Source organism: Crocodylus siamensis, chromosome 5, assembly GCF_052110815.1.
Source record: "Crocodylus siamensis isolate JL-2025a chromosome 5, ASM5211081v1, whole genome shotgun sequence".
NCBI lineage: Eukaryota > Metazoa > Chordata > Crocodylia > Crocodylidae > Crocodylus > Crocodylus siamensis.
Genome location: NC_143399.1, coordinates 186,612,222 through 186,636,248, shown reverse-complemented (window position 1 = coordinate 186,636,248; position 24,027 = coordinate 186,612,222). Strand labels below are relative to the sequence as shown.

The 24,027-nt window shown below is 43.5% G+C and overlaps 1 protein-coding gene across 2 annotated transcripts in view; it reads right to left on the bottom strand.

Annotated features, from left to right (window-relative positions):
• ZEB1 (zinc finger E-box binding homeobox 1) overlaps positions 1-24,027 on the bottom strand; it is a 267,362-nt gene that overhangs the window by 25,862 nt on the left and 217,473 nt on the right. For both annotated transcript variants that reach the window (XM_090047518.1, XM_090047519.1), the window contains exons 3-4: positions 13,382-13,444; positions 10,156-10,317 (exon numbers count right to left, since the gene is read on the bottom strand). In XM_090047518.1, coding sequence (XP_089903644.1) covers positions 10,156-10,317; positions 13,382-13,444 — 225 coding nt within the window. The remainder of the gene's footprint in view (positions 1-10,155; positions 10,318-13,381; positions 13,445-24,027) is intronic.

Genomic DNA, 24,027 nt, shown 5'->3' with positions numbered 1-24,027 from the left:
CAGACCCCATTGCTTAGTGGCATGTTTCAGTAAGCAGGGAATGCTGGGAAGAGTGTGGACAGTTCCAGGAGGCTGGTGCTCTGGCACCATAAAGTTAACAGATGTCCACTGTGACAGGGTGCCTCTTCAGTGGTGGCCGTGAAGCCCTTGCAGCCCTCACTTTCTGGGCAAACCCCTTCTGGTTTTCTGCCATGCCTTGATGTTGGTTATTTTAATGAGGGAGGCTGCTCAGGGCTACCTAAATAGTTCTTCCAAACAAGAAGAACATCTAAAGCAGGAGGTACTGTCCCACTAGAGGAAATGCCTTACCAGACTTGGTGTTGGCTATGGGGGAGGACCTGGTAGGGGAGGTACAAATTTGTGGTCACCTTGGGGACAGTGACCACCAATCAACTGAATTCACCATCCGGCGTAGGGTGGGTAAGATAACTAGTAGGGAAGTGCTTGACTTTAGGAAGGCTAACTTCAGTGTGCTCAGGAGTGTAGTCAATGACACATTGCAGGGTAGGAGTACTGGCGAGATGGGAGTCCAGGAAGGGTGGAAAGGAGGCAATCCTTCAGGTGCAGAGGGAGACTATCCCAGTGTGAGAGAAAAGGGGCAAAGGAGCCAAAAAACTTCATTGGCTAAACAGGGAAATTCAGGGAAGCCTAAGGGCAAAAAAGAAGTCATACAGGCGGTGGAAGCAGGTTGAAGCTACCAAGGAGAAGTATACCTACTTGGCCTGCGCTTGCAAGGAGGCAGTTAGAAAGGCCAAAGCAACTACAGAGCTGAGGCTGGCAACAAAAATTAAAGACAACAAAAAGTCTTTTTAGGTATGTAGGGAGTAAAAGGAAGGCGCAGGGCAGCATAGGACCCCTACTAAACAAGGAGCAATTAGTGACAGATAGGGGGGACAAGGCTGAGCTACTGAATGATTTTTTTTCCCTCAGTGTTCTTGAACAGAGGTCAAGATAAATCTCCTAGTGGGCTCTTAGACAGGCATCAGAGGGACGCCAGCCCACTAACCGTCGATGTTGACTTGGTGCAGAGTAACTTGGATGGACCGGATGTGTTCAAGTCAGCGGGCCTGAATGAGCTTCATCCAAGAGTACTGAAGGAATTGGCTGGTGTCATAGCAGAACCACTGGCATGGCTGTTTGAGCACTCATGGAGCTCAGGTCAGGTCCCAGAGGACTGGAAAAGGGCCAATGTGGGGAGGAAGGATGATCTGAGAAGGGAAGAAAGGAGGATCCGAGTAATTACAGGCCAGTCAGTCTCCCCTCCAGCCCTGGAAAAGTCTTTGACAAGATTATGAAGGATCATATTTATGGAAGTCCAGTGGGAAAAATAATGCAGCAGGGAAACCAGCATGGATTTGTAGCAGGTGGATCATGCCTGACCAATCTGGTTTTGTTTTATGACAGGGTCACAAAATGCTTAGATGCAGAAATAGAGGTGGATGTCATTTTCTTGGACTTTAGCAAGACTTTCGATACTGTATCTCATCCCATTGTCATAAATAAAGAGGCTGTGATATAGATGTTAACATGGTCCAGTGGGTGGCAAATTGGCTCAGTGGTCACACCCACAGAGTTGTAGCAGATGGCTCAGTCTCGACCTGGATGGATGTGGGTAGTGGGTCCTGCAGGGTTTGGTCCTTGGACCTGTACTCTTTAATATCTTCATCAGTGACTTGGACATGGGTGTGAAGTGTACTCTGTTCAAGTTTGCAGATGATACTAAATTGTAGGGTGAAGTGCACACTCTGGAGGGTAGGGAACTCTTGCAGGCAGACCTGGACAGGTTAGAAAAATGGGCAGTACACAATAGGATGCAGTACAAGAAGAACAAGTGCAGAGTGCTGCACCTAGGGTGCAAAAATATCCAGCATACCTACTGGCTGGGAAGTGACCCTCTCAGCAGCACAGAAATGAAAAAGGATTTCAGAGTCATAGTGGATTCCAAGATGAACATGAGTCGTCGACAAAATCATCAGCAAAGCTAACCGCCCTTTATCATGCATCAGCAGATGCATGACAAACAGAACCAAGGAGGCGATACTTCCCCTCTGTGCAACATTGGTCAGACCGCAGTTGGAGTAGTGCATCCAGTTTTGGGTGCTACAATTCAAGAAGGATGCTGAAGACTCAAGAGGGTCCAGAGGAGGGCCACTTGTATGGTCAGGGGCTTATAGGATAAGCCCTATGAGGAGAGACTGAGGTAACTGGACCTCTTCAGCTTCCACAAGAGAAGGCTGAGAGGTGATCTTGTGGCTGCCTACAAATTAATTAGGGGGACGCAGCAAGGGATTGGAGATGCTCTGTTCACCAGGGTGTCTTTTGGGGTAACAAGGAACAATGGTCACAAACTGACAGACAGCAGATTTAAGCTAGATAACAGGAAAAACTTCGCGGTAAGATTGGTCAAAATTTGGAATTGGTTTCCAAGCGAGGTGGTGCTCTCTCTACCTGAGGGGTCTTTAAGAGAAGGCTGGATAGGCATCTGGCTGGGGTCATCCGATCCTAGCACTCTTTCCTGCCTAGGCAGAGGGTTTGACTCAATGATATGCTGAGGTCCCTTCTGACCCCAGCTTCTATGAATGTATGAAAATCATCACCAGGTGCACAGTCTCTGCCTTAAGGGCTAATTGCATGGCTCTGTTCCTTCCCTATACCATGCCCCATGCCTCACAGATGGCATCTTCATTGGTATGTTCTTTCACTTAAGCCCCCATCTGGGATTCCTAGACCTTTACTGGTCCCTCACTTTCAGCCTCTCATTAGGCTCTGGACCCCTTTTCTATGGTGGTGCTCCAGAGTTGCAATTTTCCTGCTAAGGTGGTGTTCTCTCAGCAAGCTCGAGATTGTACTGCCAGCTTCTCTCAGTGCCTGGACTTATATCTGCCAACTCTCTGGGTCTGTGGACCACCCATTTAGCTTTGGCCTATACCGGCCAACAGTTTCAGTGGCTACCTGGCCTCAAAGTGGCAGGCAACACTACTGCCCTGCCACATCTACCACTAAACAGCAGCACAGACGGATACCACCTGTTTCACGGCCACAATTTTTGAGCATTTGTGGCATGAGCAGGAGTATAGATATCTATTTTCTTGGCTTCTGTGCTATCATAGAAATTTTTATAGTGGATGGTCTAGAGCAGGCTTGTCCAAAATGTGGCCCGTGGCCGCCATTCGGCCCCCCGAGCTGTTTTCTGAGGCCTGAGGTGCTGCAATGGGAAACGGAAATAAACACTGTACTTTTGTTTTGGGGGGTGATGTGATACTACTTCCTGTGAGGTCTTTGAATATGGCTCGCCGGCTCACTGGGTGATAAAAAGTTCATGATCCAGCCTTACATTCAAAAAGTATGGAAAACCCCTGGTCTAGAGATTCCCCTGTGAAGACTTGTAACTCTCTCCATTAACTATATGGAGTCTAACCAACTTATTATTTGTATTGCTCTCTTGGGACAAGCTGCCTATTTTTCAGATGTTCAAATTCTTAAGTTGGAAACTTCTACAAGGTAAATTTGGATGTGGCCTTTAGTCTCTTTAAGACTGTACGTAAGAAGACCTCATGCCTACTGTTTTGCAAATAAGTATATATATTCAATAACTCTGTAAATTTATCTGTACGTATCTATTTTATATACCCAGGAATTCATTTGTAACATTGTGACCATAATGGCTAGTAATCTTATATATTTTTGAATTAAAAAAATTACATCGTTCACAATTCACCATCCGCCATAAAGCTGGCAAGTCAGTCAGCGACACAGAAGTCCTTGACTTCAGAAAAGCTGACTCTGACAAGCTCAAGAGGCTTGTCGGTCAGGCCTTCAGGGACCATGACCCCAGGGAGATGGGAGTTCAAGAAGAGTGGTTGCTTCTCAAGGAAGCGATCCTCAATGCACGAGCTAAATCTATTCCAACACGGAGGAAAGGCAGCAAGAAGGCACAGCAGCCCCCCTGGCTCTCTAGGGACCTAGCGGACCTCCTGTGGCTAAAAAGGAAAGCCTACAAAGGATGGAGGACGGGATTCACCTCCAAGGAGGATTATTCTGCACTGGTCCGGTCCTGCAGGGAGCAAACCAGGAAAGCCAAGGCTGCAACTGAACTCCAACTAACTTCAAGCATCAAGGACAACAAAAAGTCCTTTTTCAGATATGTGGGGAGCCAGAGGAAAAGCAAGGGCAATGTTGGACCCCTGCTAAACCAGATGGGGCAACTGACAACTGACGCCCAGGCAAAAGCCAACCTATTAAATAGGTACTTTGCTGTCAGTCTTTCATCAGTCCCATGGGGCGCCCATGCCTGCTATGGGACAGGGAGATCCGGGTGATGGGGATCCCCTACCCTCCATAAATGCTGACCTCGTGAAGGAACACCTTGAGAAGCTGGATACCTTCAAGTCAGCTGGCCCTGACAATCTGCACCCCAGGGTACTCAAGGAGCTGGCGAGCGTCATAGCCCAGCTCCTGGCACGGATCTTTGAAAACTCCTGGCGCTCTGGTGTAGTGCCTGAAGACTGGAAGAAGGCCAATGTGTTGCCGATCTTCAAGAAAGGGAGGAGAGTGGATCCGGCTAACTACAGGCCCATTAGCCTGACTTCTATCCTGGGGAAGATCTTAGAAAAGTTTATTAAGGAGGCCATCCTTGAGGGACTGGCCCAGGCTAACATCCTAAGGGATAGCCAGCACGGGTTTGTTGCGGGTAGGTCTTGTTTGACCAATCTCATTTCCTTCTATGACCAGGTGACCTATCACCTGGACAGGGGAGAAGAGATTGATGTCATATATCTTGACTTCAAAAAAGCCTTTGATCTGGTATCCCACGATCACCTCTTGGCCAAACTGGCCAGTTGTGGCCTTGGCTCCACCACAATCCGCTGGCTGGGAAACTGGCTCTGTGGTCGGACCCAGAGGGTTGTAATCGATGGCAGTCGCTCATCGTGGAGCCCTGTGACCAGTGGGGTCCCTCAAGGCTCTGTCCTGGGACCCATCCTGTTCAACATCTTCATTAATGATGTGGACATTGGAGTCAAGAGTGGACTGGCTAAGTTCGCCGATGACACCAAACTTTGGGGCAAAGCATCCACGCCAGAAGATAGGCGGGTGATCCAGGCTGACCTGGACAAGCTCAGCAAATGGGCGGACGAGAACTTGATGGTGTTTAACACCGAAAAATGCAAGGTTCTCCACCTTGGGAGGAAAAACCTGCAGCATCCTTATAGGCTCGGCAGTGCTACATTGGATAGCACTACAGAAGAAAGACACTTGGGGGTCATCATTGACCACAAGATGAACATGAGCCTGCAATGCGATGCTGCGGCTAGTAAAGCGACCAAAACGCTCGTTTGCATCCATAGATGCTTCTCGAGCAAATCCCGGGACGTCATTCTCCCCTTGTACTTGGCCTTGGTGAGGTACTGGAGTACTGTGTCCAGTTTTGGGCTCCACAATTCAAAAAGGATGTGGAGAAACTTGAGAGAGTCCAGAGGAGAGCCACGCGCATGATCAGAGGTCAGGAAAACAGATCTTATGATGACAGGCTGAGAGACATGGGACTCTTTAGCCTGGAAAAGCGCAGACTCAGGGGTGATCTGATGGCCACCTATAAGTTTATCAGGGGTGACCACCAGGATCTGGGGGAACGTTTGTTTACCAGAGCGCCCCAAGGGATGACGAGGTTGAACGGTCACAAACTCCTGCAAGACCGTTTCAGGCTGGACATAAGGAAGAATTTCTTTATTGTCCGAGCCCCCAAGGTCTGGAACAGTCTGCCAGCGGAGGTGGTTCAAGCACCTACATTGAACACCTTCAAGAGTAAATTGGATGCTTATCTTGCTGGGATCCTATGACCCCAGCTGACTTCCTGCCCTTTGGGGATGATCTCCCGAGGTCCCTTCCAGCCCTAATGTCTATGAAATCTATGAAAAACCTCTCAATTTATTTTCAGATAAATAAAATGCGGGATTTGCCAATCTTGGATCAGACTATTGGTCTATAAAGCAAGGAACCTTGCCTCTGGCTGTTCCAGCTCTTCAAGCTTCAGAGAATATGGAAGGCAATTTTTGCCATAATTCAGTTATCCAACTGTGCAGAGCTATTATAGGGGAGTGGGACAGAATGTCTTCCTGAGCTTCGTAGATTATCATCCTATGCTCTGAAGCATAAGGTGTAAATTCCCATGGATCATTATTTTAACTTAAATAACGACAAATATTAATACTTGTAAGATTAGCTGCTATCTTTGAAAGCACTTCTAAATTATTTATCTTGATGACCTCCTCTGACACTTAATATCACATGTTGATTATATATGCTCCATAAAGTAGCATTTCCTTTTGTTTGTTTAGAATTTACTGCCCTTCATCTTTAAAACATGGCTTTATTGTTCTTGGACAGTGGGACAAGCGAAAGAGGAGAATCAGTTCAGTTTTCACTATATTATTTACATTTTTTCTTTTTCAAAAAAGTCCTTCCTTCCCCTTCACATTTTCAGGGTATGTAATGCTCATGGAAATAAGTTAATCTCCACTGATTTTGTGTTATTCTGTGGGTTTTTTCAGTCTCTGCTCAGGCTAGATTTAAGTAGATGTCTAAAGCTAAACACAGCTGCATAAGTGTGGACATACTGTAACTTTGTTTTTATAATATCTATTATATCCTCTCATTTTTATAATTCACTTTAAGCAAAAGAAGGTCCATCATTCCAATGTGAATATAACTCAGTGCATCTCATAACACATTGCACTTATTCATATTAAAATTTAGAGATGAATTTTCAAGAGCTTTCATTTTCGGCCAAATTCTGCTGCCATTTAAGTCAGTGATGAAATGGAAGAGTTAAACCAACACTGAGCACTTCTGAGAACCTCAAAATTAGGGCCCCTCTACACCTGTAGGTAGAAGTGCGATGGGATCTAATGCACAATGCACACAAGTGTGCTTCCTGCCATGCCACATGTGCATGGCAGGAGACGTGATTGTGGGATCACACATTAGATCCCATTGCGCCTTACTGCTGGTGCATGGGGAGCTTCCTTTTCACCGGAAAGAAACAGGCTCCTGTGGCTAGGAGCTCCCTTTGTTGAGGTGCAGGGGTGTGTTAGCCACAGGGGTGACCCATGCACCCCTCCGGCTTGGGGACTGCAGCAGCTGTGATCTCCCCGGCTCAGGGGTGCATGAAATCCCTAGGCCTGGGGCACCACAGCAGCCATGATCAGCCCTGGGAGTGTGTGAAACCCCCAGGTCTTGGGGGGGATCAGATCCCCAAGCCTTGGGGATCATGGCAGCTGTGATCCTCGAGGTCAGGAGTTTCACACACCCCCAAGCCTTGGGGACTGTAGCTGCTGTGATCTCCCAGACCCAGGGGTTTCATGCTGGGCTTGGTGCACCTCTGTGACTGAGTCCTGAGAGCTGATGGGGTTCTCAGCCACAGGGGAGACCTGGTTATATGTGCAAATTAAAACTTGACAGCAACCAGCTATAAAGTTACTATACATTTTCAATGTCTAACTTTATAACTGGTTGGAGTTTTTATTGTGTGACAGCTACTTTGCACAGGTAGCTAGTCTTAAGGTAATTGGACAGTTAACCAGTTAACTGCACAATACCTGTAATATATAGAGAGGGCCCTAATCATGCAACGTGCTACTTGATACCCAAGTTTGAGTACATCTTTTTCAGATGGCTCACAGGGCTTTTAGTTTAGTAACACTGACTAGTGTCATTATCTTGCTGTGCTTTTTCCCCTCAATTTTTTTTAATATCTGTACAGGCACACACACAAACATACTCTGCGTGTGTACAGTAGTATATTCTAGACTTGTTTATGTGTATGTGTGTGGCCACTTGCAAGTGTGTACACACACTGTATATTAACACAGAATATCCATGTTCCCTATTAAGATTCCCAGAATACCTCATTACCATCTGACTGGGGTGGAAAATGTAAATAACAGATTCAAACAGTGATTAAAATAATTTTACTAAAAAGCACTGAATTAACTCAGGTAGAGCCTTTGTAGGATTAATTTGAAAGTTGCTGCAGTCACAACTTTAGATTTAAATTTATGATGATTTCAACTGCATTTCAATGCCATTATTGGCCAGTGACTCATATGAATCTTACAAAACTGCTAGACAGAGGTCAAAATATTAAAAAATAAGGCTCTGATCCTGTAAATACTTAATTAGGGCTTTACTCACATAAATCATCTCATTGACTTCAATGGGGCTGTTTATGCTTAAATATAAGTACGCGCACACATGCTTGCAACAGCAGGAACTAAAATAATACTCTGATTAACAAAAGGGCTTTACTCATAGTAATATAACTTTATCACTTCAAAACAAAATTGTCAGGTAATAACAACCCTTTATTTGAGCTTGTAATTACATTTGCAAAAAATTAATTGTGAACTTTTATATAGCTATACAGGACAACATTTTCAAAAATAGAAACCTAAAGTTAGATTCTTCAGTTAGGCAGGTGCTTTGAAATGTCCTTGAGTTTATGTTGTGCTCGCAATAAAGATATAAATGAGGTCCTTGACTTTTCTTTTTCCGAACTTGTGGAATTTGAGGTGTAGGAGAGAAATGCATATAGGAGGCTCCTCAACTACTCCATCATAAATGTGTCTGAGAAGGAACCTGGGCTGAGACCTCCCCTAGAGCAAAAGGATGGGCATTTCCCATTGATTTTTTTTTAAAGATGTCTAGGATCAGAGGCACCCCCTTCTGCAAATATGACCCTGAGCACTTAGTCCTTGATGATCCACTCATGACATAAGGAGAAAACTCTGTCCGGGCATGTGTTGCTGTGTCTGACTGCCCCCTCTATATAGGTTGAGAAATCTTGCGCTTTCCTGTCTGCTGATACAGAACATTGTGGAAGAGTTGCCTATCATAATCTGGATGATGTGGAAAAGACTGTGCAAGGCTTCAGTACTGCTCTGAGTAGTAGAGTTGCCTATATGTGCATCAAGGCTGCTCTGACAAATTGAAATTACAGTGCGTTAGAAATCAAGTCTGCTGCAGTGTGGCAATTACCGTGTTCCAGCAGACTCCAGCATCAGGTGCATCAGTGTCCTTGGACTGAAAAATGGTGGTGGGGGCGCTTTAACTAAACCTCATTTGACGAGCTTTAGTTAAAGTGCCCCTGCCAAGAGCCGCTTTAATTAAAGCACCCCCTCCCCACCTCTCGGAGTATGTGTATAAATGCCCTGGGACATTAATAAAGAGCTTCACCTTTTTTTGAACTTGAAGGTATCTTGAATGTGCTCCCTGAAAGTTATTCTCTCTGTCCTTCCTTGTTCTTGACTTAAATGACTAACAGAGTGAATAGCAATCAGGAACACAGCTCTCAACCTAAGAAACAGGCACTTTGTGTAATCATCTAATACTGGAATCTGGCCATCACAAGATAGGCATGGATATGACTTTAGTGATGAAACAGGTCTGAGTCAGACTTCTGAGGAAAAATAAGATGCAACCCTACCTTTACCAAAAGGACTCTGAATGAGTTCAACTCAGGTACATGGAAACAACAAGGGCCAGCCAAGTTCTGGAGTTGTAGCCACAGAGTGGTATTACTTCATGCCATTGTTTTAAGTGGGGAAGGGAGGGGTGGGAGATGCCAACAGGCAACAAGCCAAAGCCCAAGAATTGCAGGCTGCCCCTGAAGGGAAAACAGGCTCTTAAATATTCTTAGTAGAACCTCTCTTCACCCTGCAAACCCCAAAAATCTTTGCAGTGTTTTCTGAGGCCTGAAGGCTGGTTGGAACTCAAGGGAATTGCTCTATCCCTATCCAGGGAACTGAAAGGAAATGAGGAGCTAAAACCCTGCACATCTCTTTTCCCTTCTACAACAGAGCATGACAAGGAAAGGTGCTAGCATACTCTATACTATTAAGGCAAAAAAATATCTGGGTGATAGTGATAGTGTGTTTTTAATACCTGCTAGTGATAATGTGTTTGTGGACAGTTACTCAAGAACAAATAATCATTTTTGCATTGTTATATCCTCATCTCAAAACGATCAGTAGTTTGAGCCTCCATTCATTTCAACAGATACACAATCTTCAATACATATATGCTTCCTCATTTGTCTAAAGTACAAGAGAACTTCCATCTAACTCATTTATTAAAAACCCAGATCAGTAAAATAATTACCATTTTCATCCTGACCACTAGCTTCTGGCGTGCCTTGTCTCTGGTCCTCTTCAGGTGCTTCAGGGTAAATAACAGCTGTATCTTCCTGTTGAAGGAATTCTTCAACATTTGGGTCATGGTTTTGCTCATTTTCTGCATCAGAATCACATTCATCTTCTTTTACTAAAGTACAAAATGGTGAGAGTCCATTACAAAACACTGCATGAAAATATTTTAAATTAAAAAATATATGACAAATAACTTACTATATTACCCAAATTATTTGAGATCTGTTCTATTCACAGATTTCAAAGCACTTCCCAAATATTAATGAATTAAAACTTAGGTTAAGCCCTGTGAATAAGAAGGTTTTTATACCTATTTTACAAACAAATTAAAGTGTGTCCATTTAAACGAGGGGCGCTCAACCTTTTTGCCCTGTGAGCTAGATGTGTGATGTGTGGTCTGTCCACAGGCTGGATCCAGCTGGTGGGACTGATCCAGCATTAGGAGTGGGAGTGACAGGCCCTGGTCCAGCTGTGTAGAGTGGGATGGGTGAGCAGGCAGCCTGGCCCCGATGCAGCTGCACAGGGGGAGGGTATGTGGCTTGGACCCAGCCCAGCTGCATGGAGGTATTCATAGATTCATAGATGCTAGGGTCGGAAGGGACCTCAACAGATCATTGAGTCTGACCCCCTGCCTAGGCAGGAAAGAGTGCTGGGGTCAGACGACACCCAGCAGATGCCTATCCAGGTATCTGGGGGAGGGGGAGTTTCAAAATTTAAAATTATGAAGATTTTGAAATTAAATCTTCATAATTTTACAAGGAGGAAGCAACTTTGACCACCTGAAACCTGAGATACTGCTCCTACCTTTGTTCAAGGTAATTTGTATCATCACAGAGCCTTACAACAGAGCTCAGAGACACCTTACCAGATAAGAAATGCCTGTCCAGAAGAGCGTTCCGTCTATTTACTCCTCTGAGAAACATGAAACACCATAACCAGAAGGAAATATGAATACATCCTGCTTACTACCAAACAACTTTGAGGTAAACAGACTATTCCAACTTTTCTCTGAGCCTTATCTGCATATAAAATGAACTTTTCCAAAGAGGAAATTTTATCACACCTTCAACTCTCCTATGAAATATGAACTTTCATTTCTACCCAAAAGAACTTTTACAATATTTTCTCTGATACCTGATGAAGGGTGTTTGTGCCCGAAAGCTTGCAATTAAAGAATTTTTTTGCAAAAATCTAGTTGGTCTAATAAAATATTAGATAATAAAATTGGCAGGCTAGTCCAAGTTCCCAAGGTCTGGAATAGCCTGCCATCAGAGGTGGTTCAAGCACCTACTCTGTGTGCCTTCAAGAGAAAACTGGATGTTTATCTTGCTGGAATCCTGTGACCCAGCTGACTTCCTGGCCCTGGGGTGGGGGGCTGGACTCGATGATCTTCTGAGGTCTCTTCCAGCCCTAATGTCTATGAAATCTATGAATATATCATCTCTACAATAAGTCCTGATTGCCTTTTCCTCTAGACCAATATGGCTACAACCTGGATTTCTAAGTAAACACACTTAAAGGAAATCGCTCAAACCTATCTATTGAAAGGAATACTCAAGTCATTCAGCTGGCTCAGGTATCACTTGGACTTGCTTTACAAAAAGAATGGAAAGGAAAAGAAAGGAAACATTTGATAATCTTTATTAAGAATCAGCAAGATTACCAAGCCTCAATGACAACTTGTGTTTTCTCTTTATGCCTTTCCTGGATTATTTTTCCATCTTCAGTTTACACAAATAATTTAGGACAGTATTTCTTTAAGGCCTAGTTTTCCTCACTTTAGGCTCACTTGTTCCGCATAGCTCTTCTAAGAACCTGGATAATGAAATCTTAATCATGACCAGCATTCCTGTCTTGAAAGGTACCTTACATTTTTGCAGCTCCTTTGGCTCCTGTGCCAACAAGGCTTTATATGTTGCCTTTAAGACATAATTTTAGTACTATTTAAGGCTTGCTCATTACTGCAAGCTCAAAGGACACATTTGGGTTTTTACTGAGTAGCAAGTTTGCTGGCTGAAATGCAGTAAGCCTAAGAATTTGAGCAGCTTGATCTTCAAGTTTTGGATATGGGTGTTGAGCAGCTTGCTTTAGCTCTGTGAATTAATACCTTACTTAATCTTCTAGTTTTAAACTTCACAAAATCAATGACAAACTTCGTTTGTTTTTCATTAAAACTGCATTTCAATGTTAACCAATACATAGTAAAATATTTTACATAATCTGTAGCATGACAAATATTTGCTAGCAAGTATTTGCTTGAATACATTATTCATAGAGTTTACACTTATTGCCATAAAATGCATTCTATGAAAGCTTTGAGTGCAAGCATCCTAAATTACTATAATAAACCTCTTCCTCAGTTATTAATGCAAAGTATATTTTTAATATGGATGTAAAGGTCTACCATTTGTCTCACAGTGTGAAGTCTCATACTGGTTATACTGCTCTACACAATCCAACTGCTAGGTACCACTTATGACACAGGGCAGTATTCACTATATATAGTGTAGGTACTGTATAATGTAGTTCTTTCTCCTCTTTGGGTTACTAAATTTTTAGTTGGAAATATGTGAACATATATTTCTGAATAATCCACCTACAATTTTTTATACGATAGATCACTGTATCAGCTAAGTACTAGGCATATATTTTAGTAATGTATAAGACTATTTCTAATAAAAGGAGCTCTATATATTATGATCTAGTACTGCAGTGGACAATATACTTTTTACTTTATCTGCTGTGTAGTATTACTATAAACAGAGGAGCTTTTAATGAGGTATTAACCTCAGTTCATTTTAATGATACATTCTACTGACCCATAGTGATATTATCTACTACCACACACAAGACTAGCAATAGATTCCTTATTTTGATCTCTTGTTCCTAAAGCCATCTGTAGATAAGCTGCTGCAGAGGCACTGCAGTCAGTCCCTTGTGGGAAGGGACTGCTTTGTGTCATTTGTCAGCAATACCTTGAGACTGAAGAGATCTAAAAGAAGCCTAAGTCTATTCTTCTTCAGCCAGAAAACTGTTTGCAATTTAAGGCTTTCAGTCTGGGACAGTAATAAGGCAGTTTAAAAAAGAGAAGATTCAAAGATTTCAGAAGTATATAGATCTATCTCATTCTGACATTTTATGAGTAAGGAACAAGTAATAGAATTTAATAAAATGAGTACCTGTACATCCAACTTCATCTGTTTGAGCTTCAGGCCCCAGGATTTCCTTTGTTTCTTTTCCAGCTGAAATATAATATTGCACAAAAGGAAGAATTAACATTTCAAAGCACCACCTTTCTTTCTTTTTTATTATAAAAGTTCCCTTTGTTTCTTAAACACATTTATTTTCAATCTTCTAGTGTTTGGGAAAAATATAGTTCAGTTGCATATACTTGCAATCATATGGATTCCTCATGATTTCAGCTGGCACAGAACCTCTCTGATCACAGATTTTACATGGAAAAGAAACTGTAATTTTAAAAAAAGGCAAACAGCCTACACCAATGTAATTATGTCCAGACAGGAAAAATAGGGAAAGGATTGCTGCAGCATATCCAAATATGGTGCTTTTGTACAGTAAGTACAGAGTGTGCTACTTAGAATAAATTCAGGTAGTTTGCTCTTAGTATCTAATGCTTTAGAATGTGTCTTTAGAAGCTACAGTACTGGAAGATAAACACACTTACTCTATTTTTTCCAATTAGCAGCACCAGAAGATCATTAATAATTATTTAGAAACTATTTACAATAGATATATGACATAATATTGTGCAATTACCTGTAGCCTGCCTATAGATCACTAGACATCTAATAAAACTTTTTATGAGAGTTCCTATTAAGTTTGCCTATTGAATTGGCACTGAAGCACAAACCTCGTGTTACACAACTGAAATAAATGTAATTACTATGCCATCACTTATACATAGCCACTAGTGCTGACATTATGGAGCATATCTGGCTTGTTAGATGTATACCCTCAAAAGATGATTTCATTTGACAGGTTATAGGCTGAAGGATTTACATATCATGCCTGCAAAGAGCACTGATTTAAACATCATGATATAGCATCATTTCTTTATCTGACAACTTTAAATCAGCTTTAAGACTGAAACTAGATTTGATACTACAAGTACAGAAACTGTTCTGTGAATTTTGCCCTGCTGCAGAACTGTAACCTAATAGGCTACAAGGTCATTTCATCATCACACCCATACTTTCCCCAACTATATTTTGATGGTGGCCATTTCTTTTTAAATATTTAAATATCAGTTGTTCCCCTTGAAAGACTGACTCCAGATTAGTCAACAGCCTGCTGTCTTTAACTAAACTATTGCTGGTAAGAAGCTACAATAGTAGCTTTATTCATGAAAGCAAAAGAATTTATATTAATTACAAATCAGGTATAACAACACTGACGTTGAACCTGGAGGCTTCTGAAGATGCCTCAATTCTGAGACTGACAAGACAGAAAACTAAGTGATATGAGGATGAAAACTTATCTTATATGAATTTGACCATGGCGATCAACTCACTTTATACTACCAGGACCAGATCCAGAGGGGGTGCAGTGGCATGGTTGTACCCTCCTTTTCAGATCTACAGGAAGAGTGGCTGGGGACATTAAGTCTCTGAAGCAAGTAAGAATTCATTCCCCCCACTCCATGTTTTGTGGCAGGTCCCCTGTCTTCCTATTCTCCCCCCTCCTCTTTCTGACACTGCCTGTCCCTGATGTCCTTGTCTCACCCAGAGGCAAGGGAAGCTCCAGAGCCATTTCTGCCCCACTCCAGAAGGGCTGCACAGGTAGCTGAGTTCAGCCAGGGGCAGTAGCAGTGGCACTGGGTGCGTGCTCTCTCCTTGAGCCTGCTCTCATCCTGATGGGGAACACTTGGGAGGACTGGGCAGTGAGGGGAAACCTGGGCTGTGCAAAACGGCACCGTTTTGACTTGTGTTTTGATGGAACAGCATTTAGTTTCTAAAGCCAAAGGATTACATCAGGCTTCATTCCATTAGTGTAAGACTTTTCAAGCAGTGGTAAAAATTAGAACTGGATTAAAGCATTACAATCTCCCTTCAAATACATATCTTGTTTCTGGATATATTTACAGGTATACAGTCAAATTCGTTGGGTCTGTACATCTATCAGATTTTAGCTATGATCTCTGCTATTAAGGCAGGTAGAAATAGCAGATTTTTCCTTCTTTGACCTCTTAGCTGGGAATGAAGGGTATGTCTGCATCAAAGCCTTGGTGTGTCTGGAGATGGATGCTCCTCCTGCTCACACACACCAACCCCAAAAATGAAGAGGTGAAACCACTCCTAAAGCATCTCCCACAATCACTCTCAAGCATGTCAGAGATTGAGGACTGCCTACATCAGGTACCTTGAAGCTGAGTGCTCGGGTTTGGCAGGAGCAGCTGTGTGAAGCATGCTTGGAGCATTCTTTCCTAGACACATCCAGGAAGTAGTGCAGGCGTACACAGAAAGTAGTCATAGAATTCCTCGGTGTATAGCTAAAGCTGATACTGACTCTTCAATATTTTAAAAAGTATACTGTCCTTGTTTCTTATTATCCTCTCTAAATTATGGATTCTAACAATTGCTATTGTTAGGTATATGTAAATGTCTTCTGGAAGTGATATAGGACCTTTTTATTTGACTAGGCTTTTAGTAGATGGGGTTGAAGTGTTGTTTGGGGAGTGTATTCTATTACAAACTTTTATTTTAATGTTTTATCTGCTTTTAAAGTGTATTTTGTTTTTATTGTAAGCTGCCCTGAGCCTTTTTGTGGAGAATGGCATATAAATCAAATAAATAAATAAATATTTTTAATGTGGTTATGGCACTATGCTTTACTTAAATTCTGTATATAAAGGGCTTAGTTCATCTGCCTGTGTGTCTGTCCATAATGTTCTTGGGGTGGCATGACTCCTGGCAGGGCATGGAGTCAAGAATGCCCGCCAAAAATGATGGACGTGCAGGGCTGGACGTGGAGTGGGGGGAGGGTGGTACAGGACCGGATGTGAGTGGGGAGAGTGGTGGCAGCAACCACTGCGTGCAAGCTTCCCCCCCTCCCCCCTGCCGCTCCTGGGAGGTGGAGGCAGTGCAGCATAGTGGGTGGCAACTCTCTGTTCCCCCCTCCCCCTGCCCCCCCTCTCATCATTCTTGACAGGCAATTCTCTAGTATGTGTATAAGAGTTTAAGACTTGCCATTCCAAATCAGATGAGTAGTTCATCTAGGCTAGCATCCTGTATCTGATAGGGGTAAATACTCAGCGTCTTGTAGGAATATGCTAGAGTCCCAACAATAGAATGTGGAATAATCTATGTAATCTCTCAGATGGTTTATGCTCTGGAGTCATGGACAGATCTAGGATTTTGAAAAAAGGGGTGCAGGTGACATGGTGTCCCTTGGTGTCAGCACAACATATTTTTATCCCATTAAAAGAAACTAGGAGCTTGCTTAATATGCTAGGGATGTATTATTCAGTTTGAACCAAGCAAAAACTAATATAACTGAATCTGATGGGGGCTAACTGCCAGGTCCAGGGTGGGGTAGGCACCTGGGACTTGGGTGAGACTACAGCTGTTATCCCATAGCCTGTCCATAAACAGAACTGCTCCCTCTACCCTTCCACATGAGACCCAAAGACACTCCACTGTGTCTCCAAAATGGCCCTCACTTCCTTTATAAATTGCTAACGTGTCTAGACACAAGTCTCTTCAGTAAGTTGAAACTCAGAAAGGAATCCTACAAAAAGTCGAAATTTGGTTACAGAACTAGGGAAGCTTAAAAGAATGTCACACAGATATTTCGGGAAGAAGTTAGGAAGGCCAAGGCACTATTTGATATGCAACTGGCAAGGGACATAAAAAGGCAATAAAAAAAGGATTCTACGAGTATGTCTGAAGTAAAATAAAGACCCAAGAAGCCATAGTTTCCTTACAGAATGCAGAAGATGATCTAGCTACCAATGATGCAGAGAAGGCTAAAGTATTTAATGCCTTTTTTAAATTTCAGTCTTTACAAATAGGGGCAGCTACCAGATGACAAGCACAACTGGCAACAAAGTAGTGGCAATGTGTAGGGGGCGCATGGGGGTGCACATGCACCCCCTGTGAGTGCCAGTGCACCCCCTCACCGGCCGCACCTGCTACTTAGGTGGTGGGCAGGGGGAGCAGGTGGGAGCACCAGTGCCCACCCTGCAAGCACTCCCAGAAGCAGCTGCAGCAAACAGAGCAACTGGCCATTGTGGGATCACCGATGGGGGGACTCCCCTCATCCCTCGTTTGGCAGGACTGGTCACGGGGGCAGGGGGAGCATGTGCCCCACTTGACTAAGGCGGCACCAGTCGCCCATGCAACAAAGATAGGGGAGGAATCAAACAGCCTAGACCAGTGATGCTCAAGCTTTTGTCTCTGCAGGCCAGATGAGTGGCATAGAGCTTGTTACATGGCTTGAGAAGGCCCACGTGCCCTGAGAGGGCCCTGCAATGCCTTGGCTGCTCCCCCACTCCAAGATCCGACCCTGGGGTCTGGTACCACCCACTCCCATCCTGTCAGGAACCCTAGCAGGCAGCCTGGCCTGGGTTGACACAGCACCCTTTTGGCAACACATGTAAAAATGCTCAAGTTGCCTGTCTTTGGGACTGGGAATGAGGAGGATCTGGGAAATGACAGAACAGTGAACTTAACCTTGATACCTGAAAAGATTATGGAACAAGACTTCCACGAGTCTGTTGTGAAGCAGCTAGAGGAGAACATGATAATCAGGAACAGCCAATGCAAATTCATTAAGAAGGTGAATGATAAGGAAATCAGGCTTTATAGATCAGAGAAGAGCAGTGGATATGTGATATACCTTGATATACCTTGATTTTAGCAAGGCTTTTGACATGGTGTCTCGTGGCATTTTCATTAACAAGCTAAGGAAATAAAGACGAAAGATGGAGACATAACTGTTTGGATCATCATGCTCAATAAGTAGTCATAAATGGCTCAATGATCAGTTGAGAGGTGGTATCAAGTGAGGTTTTCCAGATGTCTGTCCTAGGTCTGTTATTGCTCAGTATCTTTATTAATGATGTGGCCCATAGGACTGAGTGCATGCTTAACAGATCTGCAGATGACATCAAGTTGGATTGAGCTACATATACTTTGGAGGGTAGAGGTATCTAGAATGACCTGGATAAACAGGAGATATGGTCCATAATCAACCAAGTGAAATTCAGCAAGAACAGGTGTTAAGTTCAGCTGTTTGTGACCCTCAGGAGTCCCTTTCCTTCCAGAACCCCTCCCAAAGAGTTCTCTCCACGCTTCACAGCCCCTGACCATAGGGCTCTAGCTGTCTTCCCTCCCCCCCACCACTGCTGCCCCCTCCACCCATGGCCATACGGCCTCCATTGCCCTCCATTCTCAAAATACAGAAACAATTAAAGGTGTGAGAGGATTACTCCAGTCCCCACTCACCCACCTCAGCAGTACCCCTACCCAGAAAGTGCAACTCCTCTAGATCCACCCTTGCCTGTTTTATGCTGCCCTTGTGCCACTGGTTCAGTTTCCTACAGCTTCTGTCATCTGCTGCAATGAAAAAGCCAGGAAAGGGCCACTGCAGTAACTTACCTTTTTGCCTCTCCTTTGCCACCTTGCAACTAACTCCCTCCTGCTTTTGACTGCTGCACCATTGGACCACCCAGCCTACTTTTAGCCCTGTCCTCCCTACCCTGTCTCTGATTTGTTGTGGGTTTTAGTCCCCTAAGAAAAAGGCTACACAGTACAGGTTCTCAGGTAGCAACTCACTTTTACTGAAGAAACATTAATGGGAATAGATCTCAGACAGAGTAATTTTAGAAGAAAAGCAAGCTTGATTAAAAGAAGTTTACAAGTTGTTAACAATGAAGAGATTAGCAGAAATCAAATAGATCAAAGCTGTCCAGCATCCAGGCAGACAGGAAATGCAGATCCTAGAGCTAGATATATATGGCAGATAGGCACTGGCTTCCGCCCACTACATTGGCTCCCCATCAGCCCAGATCTCCCCGCCCCCTTTCCAGTTGTCCAGTGCATCCACCCCTCAGCTTTTTTTATTAGCATCCTGTATAATACTTAAACAACCTCCTATCTGCTGTAGAACTGGACAAGTGGAAGACTCAAGTAGTCTATAGTGGGATATCAAGACTATTGGAACAAAATGATAATGTCTAAAAGTTGTCTTTAACTGATAAATATTAGGTAGTTTACATGATTTTGGCTTTTCGATACCCAAGACCTGGTCTGCTGCTCAGAACCTTCCTGAAGGCTGAAATCATATGCTGTATAACCCTGAAAGACATTATGGGGTACTGAAAATTAACCTAGAATACATAAAACAGTGGTGTTTTCCCTATAAAAAAAGGCTAGTTAGATCTCTCCATTATGATCATTAAATCTGCTGAAGAGGTAGAATGCTTACAGTAATTTAAATCACCATATTTAAAGTAATTAATCTGTGAATTCCGCTAGATACCTGTCATCAACAATCTCAGACAGGACATAAGAAGATCACTGTTCTAACAGTGAAGAAGTTTTTTCTGTTATCTAACCTAAACATATTTTGCTGCAGTTTCAAGCCAATTGGTCCTCATCCTGCTCCCAGGAGCTAGAGAGAAAAGACATTTTCCCTTAGCTTTATGGCAGCCCTCCAGATAGTTGAAGACTGCTATGATGTACCCTCTTAGGCATGGTCAATTTGTAAAAAAGGTGTTTATTTCTTTTAACCTCACCTCATATTTCTTGTCTTCCAAGCCCTTTATTATTCATGTTGTCTGCCTCTGGATCCTCTCTAACTTCTCCTGTCCTTTTGAAAAAGTAGAGCCCAAAACTATACACAATACTCCAGATGAGGCCTAACCAATGCTGAGGAAAGAGGATCAATGACTTCCTGTGTCTTGCTCCTAATGCTGCCCCAAACTGTTTTAGCTGCCCAAAATTGATGCAGCCCAAAACTGTTTAGCCTTTTCGTGTGGCTGTATCACACTGCAGACTCATGTTGAGCTTGTGGTCTGCCAAGACTCTCATATCCTCCATAGTGCTGTCATTCAGGCAGGTATCACCCATTTTGCACTGCGCTTTTTATTATTCTTCCTGAGGTGTGATGTGTATTTGTCAGTCCAACCCAACTTTCCAAACTGCCAAGATCCTTCCAAATTGTGATCCTGTCTTCCAGTGCATTTGCACTCCTTCCCAATTCTGTCATCTACAAATTTGCTCAAGAAGCTCTCTATTCCAGCATCCAAATCATTAATATACAGCTTGAATGGCACTGGGCCCAGAAAGAGCCCTGTGGGACTCCACTCAAAACTTCCTGTCATTCTAGCATCCCTTTACTGTTTGCTTGCAGCTACTGAGCCATGCGTCTATCCACCTTATAGTAGTTTTGTCCAGCCCACATTTTTCCAATTTGTTTATGAGAAGGTCATGAGGAACCCTGTCAAAGGCCTTGCTGAAGTCTAGATACACTATATTCACAGCTCCCTTCATCTACCCATGTAGTTACTTTGTCAAAGAAGATTGTTTGTTTGACACAATGTGTTCTTAGTAAATCTATGCTAGTTGCTTGTAATCAGCCTGTTGTCCTCCAGAAGCTTCCGCCTCCAAATGGATTCTGCCAGTACATTCAAAAGTTAATCAGAACCTGGTGACTTGAATTCATTCAGACTCATCAAAAGCTCTCCGACAGTCCCTTATGTCATTTTATCCATCAGCTTAACTTTTTTGTGGAGACCGAGGCAAAGTAACTGTTGAGTAGCTTTGCTTTCTTTGCATCTTCTGTTAGGAGTTCCTCCTGACTATTTAACAGTGGACCCACATCTTCCTTGGTTTCTCTCTGCTGGCCAGCATATTTAAATTTGTTGCTTTTAACTTTCTTAATCAGGTGCAGCCAATATCAATATCTTTATCTTTTCCTTCCTGATTTTGTCCCTGCAGGCTTTTGCTATTTTATGGCTTCCTTCCTGGTGACCTGCCCATTTTTACATTACCTGTATACTTTCCTTTAGCATTTGAGGCATCCTAGAAGCTCCTTGTGCAGCTATATTGGTCTCATGATATTATTCAGTTTCTTGCTGGGCTCCCAATATTGTGCCCTTTACAACTTTCAAGCACTCCTGGGTGCATTTATCCTTCAATCTGTCTTCCCATGGCACCATACCTATCAACTCCTTGAGTCAGCTGAAATCCACCATTTTGAAATCTAGCAACCTAGTTTTGCTGACCTCATGCTTCCTTGTCTCAGGATCTGGAATTCTATCATATTATGATAGCTTTTCCAAACTTACCCATAACCTTCACATCTTCCAACAATTCTTTGTTACTGGTCAGCTCTTCAAAAAGCTTTCTGCTACAGTGCTGCTTCCAGTGGTAGTGTATACATTATACAGATAATTAACATAGTGGGCACAACTACACAAGACACTTTATTAAGCATTAGACTAATCTAAGGTGCAGTTAAGTGTCACCATCTCCACGTGAACGAGATTTTCTGTGCATTAAATCAATCTAATGTGTTGTTTGCTAGCACCAGCATATATAGGCACTAGATAAATGGTGCATTAGCTAATGCACTGTAGAGCATGTGTAGATGCTGAGCAGGAGCAATTTGCTCCTGGTTAGCTCAGGCAGCTGATCCCCATGTGGGACCCAACCCGATCCCCATGTGGGATCCTACAGCTGGCACATTTCTCTTAGCCATGTTGGAACCCGTCTCAATCCCCACACGGCTGGAAAGACAGCAGCCCCTGCAGTCGGCACAGCTCTTCCCGCCTGACGGAGATTGGAACTTGCCCCCGTACCCCTTCCAGTCTCCAGAGCTGACATCTGGGGAGTCTGGAGCTCCCCCTAGCAGTTACAGGAGGGCAGAGCAGGGCAGGAGCAGCCCTAGACTGGACTGCTCTTGTCAAGCGCAATTTGCTTCTGATGGGGGTACACTTATAGACACATGCATGGAAGTGCAACACAAAACTCACTTATTCAATTAACTGCATGTGAAGATGCACTACATTAATACTTTTTATAAGCACCTCTCATTCTGGACTTGCACGTAATAAAGACAGGTGGCAGAATCATAGAACTATCATCTCTGGCTATGGCCTGTCTTTGTTAGTGATAATTTGCCCTGAATTATACAACATTTTCTAAGCCTGAAAAGGTACAACTACTGCAAAATGCATACTTAGCAACATAGGCTACTGAAAGTACACAATCTATGTACTTCTCTAGTCCCATTATCTGTCCATAAAACATCTGTTTAAGTTTAAAGTCTCCGTTTTCATTTGTAGGGCTACATATATAGTCCTGACTTGGTAACAGGATGTTCCCTTTTAGTACTTGGACCACCTTTAATATGTATGCACCTCAGAAAATGATGGAATTGCATGTCTCTGGAATGACGCTTACAACTACATGCAATTACATCTCAGGCAATTCTTGCGGACTAGCTCAAAAGACTCCTGAAGGAACTAAAATTAACAAAGTGTAATACTTTCTCTCAAAACACAAAACTCTCTTCTTCAATCTGGATTTCCTGAATAGCAGTATAAGCTTATCATATGTTCTATCAGTTTTACTTATATTTTTTAAAGACTCAAGCCACACCTAAGTTCTTCCCTTTGCGGTGAGGAAGTTGGGAGGTGGAGAATGACGAGAAGCTTAATTTGACTGAGATTAGTCATCATGCTTATTTTTAACTTAAAAATTACTAAGCCCAGATCATCAAAAGTACTTAGGTGTCCAAATCCTGCTGAAATCAATGGAAGTTGCATACTTAAAATACTTTTCAGCATCCTGATATAAGATACCAGTGTAAGGGGTACAGGGTAAGAGCCTATCTTAAATCAAATACATAGAATAAAATTCAATACGTATAGTGTGAGGGCAGCCATTTTCAGTTCAGGGCTGCCCATATAAACAAGGCAGTTTGGCTGCTGGAGGGTAGGCAACAACATCGCCTGGCCAGAGGTCTGCTGAGTTTCATCTGGAGGTAAGGGAGGAGCTGTAGGGGATGGTAGGAGGCTCCTGGTCCTGGGTACAACCTAAAAATACACCCTGCCGGGAGTGGGTGGCCTCGTGGGTCTCCCAGTGGAATGGGAGCCCCCAGGAAATGCTAGGCCAGTGATCACCCCAGTGAAAGGCAGGTCAGACTTACTGGGGTCAGGACTCAGCTCTCTCGCCCTCTGACTGAGCCCCTGTTCTTCCCTCACCCTGGGGGCTTCTCACGGTGCCCCCCTCACCCTGGGGGCTTTTCACGCTCGTAATGCCCCTCTCTATTTGGGGTCTCGGGGCTTCCCTCCTTGGGGGGGGGGCTCAGGTGACTGTAGCCGTGCCTGGTCCCAACTCTCCAGCTCGGGGTCTATTTTCAATACGTATATACGTCTATGAAATACGTATAGAAATATGCAATGGCAGAGATGAAAAACTGGGAAAACTTAACTAGGCAGAAACGAAACTGAAGGGGGGTTATACAGAATGTAACAGGGGACCTACCGGGGCCAATCTTAGCGCGGCCCGCCCACCTGTTCTTGGGCAAACCGCCCACCTTCTTTCCCGCCATGCCTTGATCTTAATTGATTAATTAGTTGGTAATAAGCAGGAGGCTGCCCATTTTATGCCCCGCCACCAGGGGGCACTATCTACAGCTCCATTCCTCCCCTACACGGCAGCCCGAGCCTCGCAGATGACATCATGATGTTCTCATATGTGCCAGTCCCACACGATGGGGCCCAGAATCCTGCTGTAGGTCTCCTTCAGGCTGCTGCTGTCATACCGGGCCACATATCTCCCTGCCACCGGTTCCC